The following is a 14,323-nucleotide window of genomic DNA, read 5'->3' as shown; positions in this document are numbered from 1 at the left end:
ATATGGAATAAAAAAAATGGTTCTGAAGAACCTAGGGGCAGGACAGGAATAAAGATGCAGATGTAGAGAATGGACTTGAGGATGCAGGGAGGAGGAAGGGTAAGCTGTGACGAAGTGAGAGAGTGGCATGGACATATATACACTACCAAATGTAAAATAGATAGCTAGTGGGAAGCAGCCACATAGCACAGGGAGATCAGCTCGGTGCTTTGTGACCTCCTAGAGGGCTGGGATAGGGAGGGTGGGAGGGAGGGAGACGCAAGAGGGAAGAGATATGGGAACATATGTATATGTATAATTGATTCACTTTGTTGTAAAGCAGAAACTAACACCACATTGTAAAACAGTTATGCTCCAATAAAGATATTTTTAAAAATATTTTTTAAACATAAAAACCAAGAAAGAGATCTGTAGAATGAAACAATCCAGTTACCAAAGGGTACATTAATCAAATCATATAAAAAAATAATTTCCACACTCATGAAAGTAGATTGAGTGCAAAACTTTCTCATTTCATCTGATAACATAGCCATCTATATGGATCATGAACCGAGTATTAAAATAAAATATGCCTTGTCTTGAACAACACTGTTTTGTTAATTCTGTATTTTCATGTTTTGAAAATGGAGAACGTATTTGGACTAATTCAAGAATATCGTATGAGGACCTTATACCAAAGGTTTTTAATGAAAGTGTGCAAAACCACCCCTGGCCCCCGTATGACTACAGAACATAATTTTAAAGTCGAAGTCCTAAAAGCTTGAAATCTAGACTCAATATCTTGTACCAATTTTCCTCTCACCCACTCTCTTCAAAACAGAGATGGGCGTCATCAATCCCCACGCCAACGGGAACACAGAGCCCCTGGAAGCAGCAATGACATTCTATTGACTCGGAGGATATGTCACCGGTTCTGAGAATTAATCATGCATCATTTCATACGTTCAATTGCATTAATTCCTCTTGTCATTTCAAGGTTCAATAAAACCTCTTTCAAATTACAAAGAAATGAATAAAGAAGATTCATATAAGTATTCTTTTAATGCTTATTAATGGTCTTACAATGATCACAGTTAAAAAGATTTCTTCAGAACAACAGTAAAAAAATGATCAGTACCATAGGCACAGAGCTTCTAAATTTAAAATCCATGATGTTGCTTTTTAAAGTCATTTGATGGTAGTCTGGTTTTACTATATCAATAAAATCATTCATGGTAGAAAAGAAACAGATCCATAAGTAAACCTAGTGGGACTTGATTAATTTGTACAGATAATGGACCAACAGTTGCTTAGTAAGTTTAAAGAAAAAGATATAATATTTTTACAGTTGTGAAAATGCCAAATGCCATGCTTTGGGAGACCAAAAAGTTGTAGATATTGCTTACAAATGTAGTCACTCCTGTAGATAAACTGGACATTTACGGTGTTTAATTCAAAATGCATTCTAAGAGTTATTCTCAATCAGGTTTTAAAACATAACCCTGGAACTAGCATTATTACAATAATAAATACAATTGAATTTTCCAAATTTTCTTAGCTGTTAAATGTGGGCTGCCTTCACACTAAGTGCCATATGAAATTCCTAATGGCAGATATCAGGTTAAGGTTCTTTCACTCAGCACATACGGAGGATGTGCCCCTCCTGGTTCCTGAAAGAGGAGTGGGAAAAAAAATCTTACAAACATGTACCGACTTTGAAAAGCTTGCCATACAATGGCAAATCAAATAAGAACAGCATCACAACTAGTGGGGCTTTTTCCTCCTACCTTTCTCCTCAATTGAAATTAAAAAATACAGTGAAGTGGATAAATAAAGACACCTCCACAAAGCTAGTATAACAAAGTGGATTATTCCACGTGGGAAACCACCACAGCAAGTCAACATTAACTTCCCTCGAGGATTTTATGCCTTTGACCTCTATGCATAACATGGCATGTCACATAATCGCACCGTAGAAAAGGTGATTAAACAAAAGATCTACTTGTCTCTTAACTAAATGACGACTTGATCTGCCTCAGCAGTTAACACACACCATAAAGACAAGGGTAAGCTGTGGTTTAGAAAGGCATGCCTTTCTAAAGAATTTGAAAGAATTTGAAAGGCATGAGGAAAAGGAAACAAAAGCCTCTATGAGCCAATGTCCTCAAATACAGTACAGTGACCCCCACATCTGCATCCCTGGAAAAATGATACAGCAAAAGTGTCCAAAATAAAATGACTTAAGGCATCCTTAACTAAGAAAGATGTGCTCACCTCTGTAGGTCCAGGAAATGTGGCATCCTTTCTCTCTTCATGGGGCTCCAAGGATCTCAGCTCCAAGTAGAACCCAAGTCCTGCCTACAAGTCTTCACCATGAGTCATCATGCCCTGTGCACAGTGGGTGGGCTGGTGATCAGAAAACTAGGGATCTGATGGATTAGACGCCTGAGAAGTAATGCTACACTAAACACAGGACGTCATCGGGCTTGGACCAGCATAGAACAGCTATGATGAACATCAGGGGGAATGATGACAGTTCAGGTAACTTGGTCAACAACCACTGGCCAAAGCCAAGTAGCTGTTCAATATGATAATTTGGTTGAAAAGCTGATTTGGTCAAAAATGAATGTGTGCAGTTATTGTTTTAAACTATGAGTAAATTTGGTGTGCTGCTGCTCCTGTATTGCCCTGTCTCCCCATCCACCTAACTGCACAAGGTAAAGTCAGAATGATTTTGCAAGTTAGGAAGACACATTTCCAACAACTGAGCTTTCCTTGAAGCAATCTGATGGTTCTCCATTCCTTGGCACAAAAATGGAAATGCAGTCTGACAAGCTTAATATGCTTGAAAAACAAAGAAACACTGCACAACACTCAAAAGCCAGGCCTTAATTTTTAAATAATGTATTACAAAAACAATAACATGCTCACAGGAGAAAATAAAACACAGACAAGCAAAAAATGTAACATAACATACATCAAAAAGCAACATGGCTGGAAATAAGCAAAGTAACCAAAACATGATTAAACCACGTTTGCCATGTAGATCCTTCCTTATGCATACATATTCATAGAGTATTATATTTTTACATGATGGTTTACATACATAATACATTAAGTATCAGACATTTAAGTTGTTCCAATTTTGCAATATGATGAATAATAGCACAGAGAAGACATTTGGGCTAAAAGTTACTAAGTAGAATAATGCGAAGATGTAGAAAAATATGAAGTGGACAAAAGAAGTTTTGCAAAACGTGACAGTTTAACAAACTGATGAATCAGAAAATATTAGTGATTGAGGAGTCTCACTTTTAACCAAATTGTCATTTAAACCTGCTTATCTACTTGCTTTAAGCCCCAATTTTTTTTTTTTTTTTTTTTTTTTTTCCCGATACGTGGGCCTCTCACTGTTGTGGCCTCTCCCGTTGCGGAACACAGGCTCCGGACGCGCAGGCTCAGAGGCCATGGCTCACGGGCCCAGCCGCTCCGCGGCATGTGGGATCTTCCCGGACCGGGGCACGAACCTGTGTCCCCTGCATCAGCAGGTGGACTCTCAACCACTGCGCCACCAGGGAAGCCTCCAAGGGAAGCCCCCAAATATTTTTGATCAACACATGTGCTACAAAGAGTTTGATATGTATCAGTAGGACTCACAGGCTTTTTACATAGATTCATTACATAAATGATTGTTAAAGATTAGACTAGATGAGAAGCCCAGTGTAATCGTCTACCATGGCTGCTGTAAAAAGTTTCCAGAAACTTGGTAGCTTAAAGCAACAGAATGTTATTCTCTCACAGTTCTGGAGGATGGAAATCTGTACTCCCGAGAAGCTCTAGGGGAGAATCCATCCCTTGCCTTTTCTGCCTTCTGCCAGCATTCCTTGACTTGCGGCCACATCACTCCAATTTCACTGCCTCCTCTGAGAAACCTCAGTTCTGCTCTTAAGGACTTTCAACTGATTAGATCAGCCTCACTTCAGACAAGCCAGGATAATCTCCCCAAGACCCTTAATTTAAACACACCTGCAAATACCCTTTGTTCAAATATGATAACATTTATCAGTTTTAGTTATTAGGATCTGATATCCTGGTGGGGGGAACACTTTTCAACCTACTACACCTAGTATTCACAGAAATTCTTCTAAAACTGTCTTGAATCTGACCCACTATTTCTTATTGGAACTATATTAGTCCCCATGTTTCCATGTCTACTCTAAGGATGCAAAGTATAGGCCTCTTATTTGAATGCCTTTCCTATTGTCCCATGTGAAAATATCATAGGATCACCTCCCCAGACGAAATTAATTCTTCTTGCTCTATTTCTTGTTTATTGCTTGGTCTTCCTGTGCCTCCATCCACACAGCAAGACTTTGAGAGCCATCCTTTTTCATGTTACCCACATACAATCGATCCCCGAGCTCTGCTGATGCTTTTTTTAGTTCATTTCAGATCAGTCCCACTCTCCCTCTCCCAACTCTGAATATTCTTGCCTTAGCTGGAGGTGGAGGTGGCAGGGCTCAGCTGGCCTGCTGCTGGGCTCTGCCCTCCACCTCTGCTTCCCTTTACCCATTCTCTTTTCTGCTGTCAAGTGACCTCTCCAAAACTTTCTAAATCTGAACACCTCGCTTCCCTACTTAGAACCTTTGAATGTCTCCGATTACTCTCAGATTTAAGTCCAAATAGCACAGACATACAAGGCCTTTCTTGATTTGGCCTCTCCCTACCCCTGCAACCTCATCTAGTATTTCTATGCCATCCCCTCCATCTCTCCTAGGCAATCTGACGTAATTTCAGTTTTCCCAAAGTATCACAATTTCTTTCATTTCTATATTTTGGAACATGTTACAGGTTTCTGCCTTAGAGGGCAAACAAGAAGACAACTCCTATTTATACTCCACAATTTGGCTAAGAGAACATCTTGTTTAAGAATGTATCCTTATACTTTTTAAACAGGTAAATTTTATACAGTAGTACGTGAATCATATCTCAATAAATGGTTATTAAACAAGAAGAATGCATCCTTTTCAATGATGTCCCAAAACTCATTTAGCATCATATACATCTCCTGCAACTTTGGAAGCCTCCCACACCTCCCTCTATAACATTTATACGATGTTTGCATCTATTGGCTCATCTGACTCCTGAGGGCAGGACCGTGACAAATTCATCTTCATTTTCTCCTCAATTAATATAATGTCTGGCACAAAGCAGACAGTAAATGCTTGTTGAATGAATGACTAAAAGATTATAATCCTTAAACACAGCGATACACAGTTGAAACAAATTCTAATAAATCCAGCAAGTGTTAGAACTGAGTTTATCACCTGGATTGAAGTCAGCTGGGTATCATTTGTCACTTAGAATGCAAATTACCCTAAGGACTAAATTACTCTTAGGATTGACCAATACCAGCCTTTAAATTTCAAAGCACAGGCATGTACATGTAATTTTACTTTAAAGCAATGTAATCATTTCCCAATGAAATACATCCTTTGTCCTCAATTTGAATTCTGAGAGTTAGTGTTCATATTTATCAATCTGCATGCAGAATGAATCACCATCTGGCTACTGTAATAAGCTGTGTTTAATTAGCTTTAAAGCATTTTTCTAAGAGTGTCTGTCCTTCCAACTTAAGCACCACTAATTTTCTTGGCTGCCACATTATAGAACAAATAAAGTAAACATATCCTTTTCAGTGGGGCCAAAACATTCATTACAAATACTTAAAACCAGCATCCACACACAACCCAAGAGTCTTCATTTCTTTGCATCACCAAATATATAAACTTTCTTTTTTTTTTTCCTGTTTTCAAAGCCTTTTCACAAATGGTAAAGATCAATCTTCATGAGCTATATTACTAACAACCAGGTTTTCATTAATTGTCAAAATAACAGAATAACATAATGCTATATGTTCTTAGTTGGAAGAGAGTACAGCCCAGAAGAATTATATACAGATAACATGGGCAAACTTTAGACACATAATCTACTAATTACTTTCCTAACAGAGTACATCTCCTGGCACAGCAAACCTGGCTTCCTCTCCACCATTCAGCAGGAAAGACAGAGGAGTCGGAGAAAAAGGAATAAGGGATCCTTTCTTGCCTTCTCTGAGCTGATGGGGTGGGGCGAGAGAGGGGATAAAGTCTCACTCAGTAACTCCCAGTTTTCTATCTGTTGGTTTAGGAGGAGAGATTGTATCTAAATAACCTCCACTATCCCACTGCCATGATTCCTTGTCTCAGCACCATGCTTGTCTTTTTTTAGAACTTTGTGATTTAGACTCACCACATAAATTTCCTGCTAGCAAAACTCTTCCCAGCTTGTAAAAGAGGATTGAATATTTTAATATTTTACAGTATTCCACAAAGAGCTTCTACAATCCTAGTCTGGAAGTCACTGAACAGGCATAGGGCATGTGGGAGGAGAACTTAAATAGTCAAAGGATTTCATGACAGGAGAAGGACGTCATCCTTTAGAACTGAATCAAGAAGGTACTCACAGGCTCACCCCGTGATCCATCCTGCCCTGGAGCACCTGGAGGTCCTGCTTCTCCCTTTTAATGATAAAAAGAAATAGAGAATTCCGTTTTCACATATGCTCACTAAAATAATAATACGTGACATTACATACTAAAGCATATTAAATATAAACAAAAACAAAAATTACTTCTGTATTTTTTTTTTCCTTTCCTTTCTTTTTTTAAAAATTGAAGTATAGTTGATTTACAATGTTGTGTTAGTTTCAGGTGTACAGCAAAGTGATTCAGTTATACATATATATTCAGTTTTATGTATATTTTTTTCAGGTTCTTTTCCATTATAGTATATTACCAGATATTGAATATAGTTCCCTGTTCTATACAGTAGGTCCTTGTTGTCTAGATTATTGATATCAACTTTTCCTGACATCAGATAACTCATTCTGAAATTCATAAGGTGACTATATAAATATCAAATCTATACATGACAGCAGATAATTGAGTTGTTATAAAATAACTGGGGTACTTGTATACTTCTTATGAGAATAGGATTATTCTTCCCTTCAAAGTAAATGTGACTTATATCACATTTATATCAGTCTTATTCATATCTATTTTTATTTTTACTTTAAAATTTTTCACCTGTTGGACATAATGTGACCTTGCCTCTCAAGAGTTGCATTTTAAAATCAAAAGAAAACTTTCATTAAGAATGCAGCTATAGGGGCTTCCCTGGTGGCGCAGTGGTTGCGCGTCCGCCTGCCGATGCAGGGGAGCCGGGTTCGCGCCCCTGTCTGGGAGGATCCCGCGTGCCGCGGAGCGGCTGGGCCCGTGAGCCATGGCCGCTGGGCCTGCGCGTCCGGAGCCTGTGCTCCGCAACGGGAGAGGCCGCAGCAGAGGGAGGCTCGCATACCACAAAAAAAAAAAAAAAAAAAAAAGAATGCAGCTATTTATAGGTTATTACTTGAAATTATTTGGCACTTTAATACAGTATCTATTTAAAATAAACACCTAAAATGTGTATTTTAAGTAGCTGTTCAAATTATAATAGTTTTCAGTTATATATCTTTAAATTACTCTGCTCAAATTATTTATGCACCTTATTTTACACCCACTTTCTGGAACGCTATAAGTTTTTCCCAAATGAATCAATTGCTAGCATGTAAAAACGTATCTGACACTATGCCTATTAAAACAATAAGTATTAGCTGAATTTAATCTTAAATGTATAATATCCACAGATCAATACAGCTATTAAAATGCCTGGACAAAAATAAAGAGCGGTTGGGGAGAGTCCCTTGAAATAGACACAGACACACACCACACACACACCCTCAAACATTTAGACTTTTTGAAACCTGTCAGTCATCAAGAGCCTTGATGCTGTGTGTCTGCTCAGCAAAGTATTACATCCTAGCAAGCAAAGTTCTCTGCAAACAATTGTGCCACACTTGGCATTGTACCAGACAGAACATTTCATCCTACATGAGAGCAAGAGAGAAAGTAAAACAAAAACGAAAATATTTTTCTTGTAAATAACTCAAAGACCTGAGTCAAAATAAGTTTAAGGGGGGAAAAGTCTCAGAATACATGTGCTGAAGCATATGCCAACACCATTTTCCATAGTTTCATATTCTAATGAACTCCCCAAACTGTACAAAATGAACCACAGAGGGAAGAACCAATAATACTTGGCTAGCACAATCAGCCCTTAGAAAAAAGAATCCAGCCATATCACATTATATAAACACTGCTTCCCCCACTTTTATGAATTCTTGCAATTCATTAGCAGAGTGAAATACCAGCTAAAGCCAAATATTTCATCTGTTCCAATTTTATTTACAAACACTAGATGACAGTTGAGGATAGAAGGGGAAAAGGATAATGTTTTCCTGTAAATTAACCAAACTAGAGGGCAGGGAGGTCCTGCCTACCCAACGGTTCTACAGAAAATCTTATGAAAATATCAGAGAAACAGAGATGGATGTTAGATTCACAAAAGTCACAAGTTAAAAAGCCTAAACGATTAGAGAAAAGGGCTATGGCAGGTCCTAATGCCAGAGAGAAATTATACAATAACAATCCTGAACTCGACACTCACAGCAGCAGTCAGTGTAAGCAGCTTTGGGCAGGAAAAAACTCTTTGCAGGAAAGAGCTTTCTGCAGGGGGCACCCCTTTGTCTTGACACTAACCTTACACCAGGCACCCCTGTGCTCTACTCATCTCTGGCCCTAGCACACCTTTCAAATCTTTTGATCACATAATACTTTGCCTAACTTGTTGGTTCTTTCCATAGATCAAAGAAGTAGAAATGAAGAATAAGTAATTAACAGATGACCAGAACTTTTCCCTAGCTTTCCATTCAGTAATCTTGCAAACTGTGTGAACAAGATAGGAGCTAAAGAAAGATCACGAGGAGTTGACAAGTCTGCACTCAAGCTGGTATACAGTGGGGGATGGCAACCACTCTGACCCCCTAGCCCAATGATTAACTGAGATTACTTCCTGTTTCCCTTTAAAAGCTTTCATGGCTGAGCAGAATCTTCGGAGGTGGTTTTGGGGAGGACACTGAGTCCATCATCTCCGCAGGTTGCTGGCATACTGATTAAAGGCAACTTTCCTCTCTACCAACATTTTATGAGTATTGATTTTGTAAGTGGTAAACAGCGGGACCAATTTGATAACATCAGGTGGAATCACCCGTGTCAGTGGTTCTCAAGGATGGTCCCCACCCCAGCCAGATCAGCTTCGCCTCACTTGGGAACTTCAAAATGCAAACTTTCAGGCCTTGCGGCAGACCTACTGAGTCAGAAACTCTGGATGGCGGGGCCCAGAAATTTATGTGAACAGCTAATTCTGATGATTTGAGAACGATGGCAGAGTTGTAAGTCATTAGGTCGCTTAACTTCTCTCACCTCCAGGTACTGTCATATGTGACTGTCGTACTTAAGCAAATCTGTAGTTTAGATCATCTGTATATAAATTAAAGGTGGGAGGAGACTTGTCCAACAGCAGAAACAACTAATTTGGGATTACATAGCTACTTTGGTTGGTAAAGATCTCTCCATTTACTTTTGTGACCATTAACCCAGTCTTAATATTTTATTCTAATTAGGAGATTTTTTTTAAAAAAAGTAACCATCAGCAACATATATCAATAATGGAGTTCCACAATTATTTGAGAATTTAATTTCTTCTTATTCTTTCTGCTTCTTGTTAGTACAGATAACCAGAATGATACAGAATCATATGAATAAAACAGCATCTACTCTTTATAATATACGGCAGTGATTCTCCAACTCTAGCTGCATCAGAATCACCTGGAGTGTTTGGTAAACTGCAGATGGCAGACCCCATTTCAGAGTTTCTAATTCAGTAGTTCTGGGGTGAATTCCAAGAATCTTCATCTCTAACAAGTTTCCAGGAGGTGCTGATACTGCTGGTCTTGCAATGACACTTTGAGAACCACTGATCTAGCCCAGATCTTAAGAAAGAGACTCCACATCCTTTCTGCCCTCACCCACCCCTTTCTGTGGAACCACAGTGGCTTTATATGGCTTGACACTTGGCACTGAGTTTTACAATGGCCAGATTGTTCAGCAGGTGTCTCTATGTAGGAACTGTTTTCCTGGCTTGCACATTCTTTAAAGGCTAGAAACACATCCTATATGAGGTTTTTTTGTTTGTTTTTTTTTAATCACCCAGAATGCTTAGAATAGTGCTGAACACAATATACGACTATATGTAAGACTATATGTTCCCTGCTTTACAACCACTGGAGCACATCAAGGAAGGAGGAATGGATGATTTATTCTTAAATACTCGATTTTGAGAAGATAAAGGAAATGGGAAAAACGTTTGCAGATAGGGCTATCGCATATGCTATTGGAAGATTATGCAGTGTAATTACGACAAGATGATGGACAGTAATCTTTACGTAGGAATGTTCTCTTCATTCTTTTAATAATGTTTCATTGGGATATGAAAGGACGATTTCTGCTTAGTCATTTTCCATAAAATTATCCAGTGTGATACACAACTAGTATATGAAATTCAATACTGTAACCAGAACTTAATCTGATCACTTGATTGCTTTTATGACCTGGAGATCCTGGTATAAACCAATATGTTTGGCTGGTGGAGAAAAAGGCATATAGCATGTCCTTACCTCTAATTTATCATTTTGCTATTCTATTATTAATTCCTTCTTGATATAAGATAATTGAGAAAATGTCATGCTAACATTATTCCTCAATCCAGTCTCTGCAGCTAATGTCAAAGATGATTTATTCCACAGGAAACCAGTTATTTTTAAGAAGCAAATTTAACCCGAAACAGAGATGTGAAACTTGCATTGCTTGTGTATTTCCTTTCATGTGGTGGTCTTTGGTACTCACCCACAAAAAAATAAAAGGATGGGGATTAATTTTGTTTGTGGCCATTGCAATCCTCAAAATCTGGTGGAAGGTGTGTGACCTTTAAAATATAATTTAATTTGGAAGAAGATCCTTACTTTGTTATTAAATACTTTAATTTGACTTTGCTCTTACTTCATGGTTTATTCTTAGTATGTAAACATATCTCTAGCATGCCAGAGAATATATTGAAGATGTAAGACTGGGGAAGCTTCTCCTGGCTGACCAAATAAACAGACAAGAAGTTTGGAAAGCATCGTGCATAAAGGGAATCACACAAACCAGGCCCAGAATTCAGGCTCTGCCATGTAACTGACTGTGCACTTTGGGGTAAATTCTTTAATTGCTCTTAATCTGATCTTAATGTCAAAATGACATTGATATTCCCAACTTCATAGATTTCTTTTTTAGGAAAATAAAATAAGAGCCTTTGTGAAAGTGCCTTGCGCAGCTCTAGAAACAGAAGGAGAGATCCAGAAAAGTTAGCTAGTATGCTGCCACCATAGAATGGGAGTTTTAACGGTTCTTTACTCTTACGATTTGTTTCAGGATACACTAGTTTCAAATAACGTTATTTTTTAATTTGTACCGCTATGGTTTGGCATTATAATTTAGGCAGAGTGAATATTTTTTAACTGCTTGAAACAACACATATTGATTATTTCATAATTTCTGGGGCCAGAAGTCTGGGCATGGCTTTACTGAGTTCTCTGTGTAGGGTCTCATAAGGTGCTAATTGGGGGGTCTGCTGGGCTGTTTTCTCATCGAGAGGCTTGACTAGAAGTATCTTCGTCCACATTCACTCACTTTGTTGGCAGAATTTGTTTCATTGCCACCAATGGCAAGCCAGCAAGGAAATTCCCCAGAGCAAGCAGGCTCTAAGTGGAGCTTTTCATAATGTAACTTCATTACAGGAGTGACATCTGTTGATTAGAAGCAAGTCATAGGTCCTGGGTACACTCAAAGGTAGGGGTTTATGAAAAGGCTGGAGCACCAGGAGGTGGTGGCCACTTTCAGTTCTGCCCGGCACAATTATTGTCACATATCCCTGTAAGGGTTGTACTATTTTGCTTTGCTTCCAGCAATGTATGAAAATGCCTGTTTACTCACAGCCTTGCCAAGCAGACTGTACTATCAAGCTTTTGAACTTTTGCCAACCTAATGGGTGGGTAATTGTATCCTGGCATGGTTTCAATTTGTATTTCTCTTATTATGAGTGAAGTTGAACATCTTCATACATTCAAGAGCCATTTTACATCTTTTTGGTTTTGAGAATTATATTCATGTCTTTTTCCCTCTCATCTATGTATTTATTTTTATTGAAATATAGTTGATTTACAATATTATATTAGTTTCAAGTATACAACGTAGTGATTCAATATTTTTATAGTTTATACTCTCTTTAAAGTTATTACAAAATAACAGCTATATTTTCCTGTGCTGTAAAATATATCCTTGTTGCTTGTCTACTTTACACAGAGTACTTTGCATCTATTAATCCCTTACCCCTATCTTGCCCTTCCTCTCTTCCTTCTTCCCACTGGTAACCACTAGTTTGTTCTCTATGTCTGTGAGTCTGTTTCTGTTTGTTATATAAATTCTTTTATTTTATTTTTTTAGATTCCACATAAAAGTGATAACATATAGTGTTTGTCTTCCTCTGTCTGACTTATTTCACTAAGCATAATACACTCTAGGTCCATCTACATTGTTGCAAATGGCAGAATTTCATTCTTTTTTATGACTGAGTAATATTCCATTGTGTATATATGCCACATCTTCTTTATCCATATGCCACATCTTCTTTATCCATTCATCTGTTGATGGACACTTGGGTTGCTTCTATATCTTAGCTATTGTAAATAGTGCTGCTATGAACACTGGGGTGCATGTATCTTTTTTAATTAGTGTTTTAATTTATTCAGATATATACCCAGGAGTGGAACTGCTGGGTCACATGGTAGTTTTATTTTTAGTTTTTTGAGAAGCCTCCATACTGTTTTCCAAAGTGGCTGCATCAATTTACATTCCCACCAACAGTGTACAAGTGTTCCTTTTTCTCCACATCCTCTCCAACATTTGTTATGTGTGTTCTTTTTGATGATAGCCGTTCTGACAGATATGAGGTGATATCTCATTGTGATTTTGATCTGCATTTGTCTAACAGTGATGTTGAGCATTTTTCATGTGCCTGCAGTCCATCTGTATGTCTTCTTTGGAAGAATGTCTATTCAGATCTTCTGTCCATTTTTTAATTGGGGTTTTGTTGATATTGAGTTGTATGAGCTGTTTATATACTTGAGATATTAATCCCTTGTACATCATATCATTTGTAAATATTTTCTCTCACTCAATAGGGTGTCTTTTCATTTTGTTGAGGGTTTCCTGTGCTGTGCAATAGCTTTTAAGTTTAATTAGTTCCCATTTGTTTATTTTTGCTTTTTTTTTGCCTTAGAAGACAGATCTAAAAAATATTGCTATGATTTATGTCAAAGAGAGTTCTACCTATGCTCTCTTCTAGAAGTTTTATGGTTTCAGGTCTTACATTTAGATCTTTAATTCATTCTGAGTTAATTTTGTATATGGTGTTAGAGAGTGGTCTAATTATATTCTTTTATATGTAGCTGTCTAGTTATACCAGCACCATTTATTGAAGAGACTCTCTTTTCTCCATTGTAAATTCTTGATTCCTTTGACCATAGGAGTGTGGGTTTATTTATGGGCTCTCAGTTCTATTCCATTGATCTGTATGTCTGTTTTTGTGGCAATGCCATACAGTTTTGATTACTGTAACTTTGTGGTGTAGACTGAAATCAGGGAGTGTGATACCTCCAGCTTTGTTCTTTTTTCTCAAGGTAACCTTGGCAATTCAAGGAACTTTGTGGTTCCATATAGATTTTAGGATTATTTGTTCTGTAAATCTCATGGGTATTTTCATAGCAATTGCATTAAATTTGTAGATTGCTTTGGGTAGTATGGGTATTTTAACAATATTCACACTTCTAATCCAAGAACATGGAATATCTTTCCATTTCTTTGTGTCATCTTCAATTTCTTTCATCAATGTTTTATAGTTTTTGGAGTATAGTTCTTTCAACTCCTTGGATAAGTTTACTCCTAGGTATTTTATTCTTTTTGGTATAACTTTAAATGGGATTTTTGTTTGGTTTCTCTTTCTGCTAGTTCATTATTAGTACACAGAAAAGCAACAGACTTTTTATGCACCAATCCTGAATCCTGCAACTTTACTGAATTTATTTATTAGTTCTAATAGCTTTTTGTTTGAGACTTGTGGGTTTTCTCTATATAGTATCATGTCATCTGGAAATAGTGACAGTTTTACTTCTTCCCTTCCAATTTGGATGCCTTTTAATTCTTTTTTTTTTTTTCTGATTGCTGTGGTTAGGACTTCCAATACTATGTTGAATAGAAGTGGTGTGAGTG

At 37.6% G+C, this 14,323-nt stretch overlaps 1 protein-coding gene across 2 annotated transcripts in view; it reads right to left on the bottom strand.

Moving 5' to 3' along the window:
* Positions 1–14,323, bottom strand: part of COL21A1 (collagen type XXI alpha 1 chain) — a 185,071-nt gene that overhangs the window by 40,543 nt on the left and 130,205 nt on the right. For both annotated transcript variants that reach the window (XM_055079962.1, XM_055079961.1), the window contains one exon: positions 6,485–6,538. In XM_055079962.1, coding sequence (XP_054935937.1) covers positions 6,485–6,538 — 54 coding nt within the window. The remainder of the gene's footprint in view (positions 1–6,484; positions 6,539–14,323) is intronic.

The sequence above is a fragment of the Physeter macrocephalus genome, chromosome 18, assembly GCF_002837175.3.
Source record: "Physeter macrocephalus isolate SW-GA chromosome 18, ASM283717v5, whole genome shotgun sequence".
Classification (NCBI taxonomy): Eukaryota; Metazoa; Chordata; class Mammalia; order Artiodactyla; family Physeteridae; genus Physeter; species Physeter macrocephalus.
Note: the sequence above shows the minus strand (reverse complement) of the source record. Positions and strands in the feature narration are given on the sequence as shown.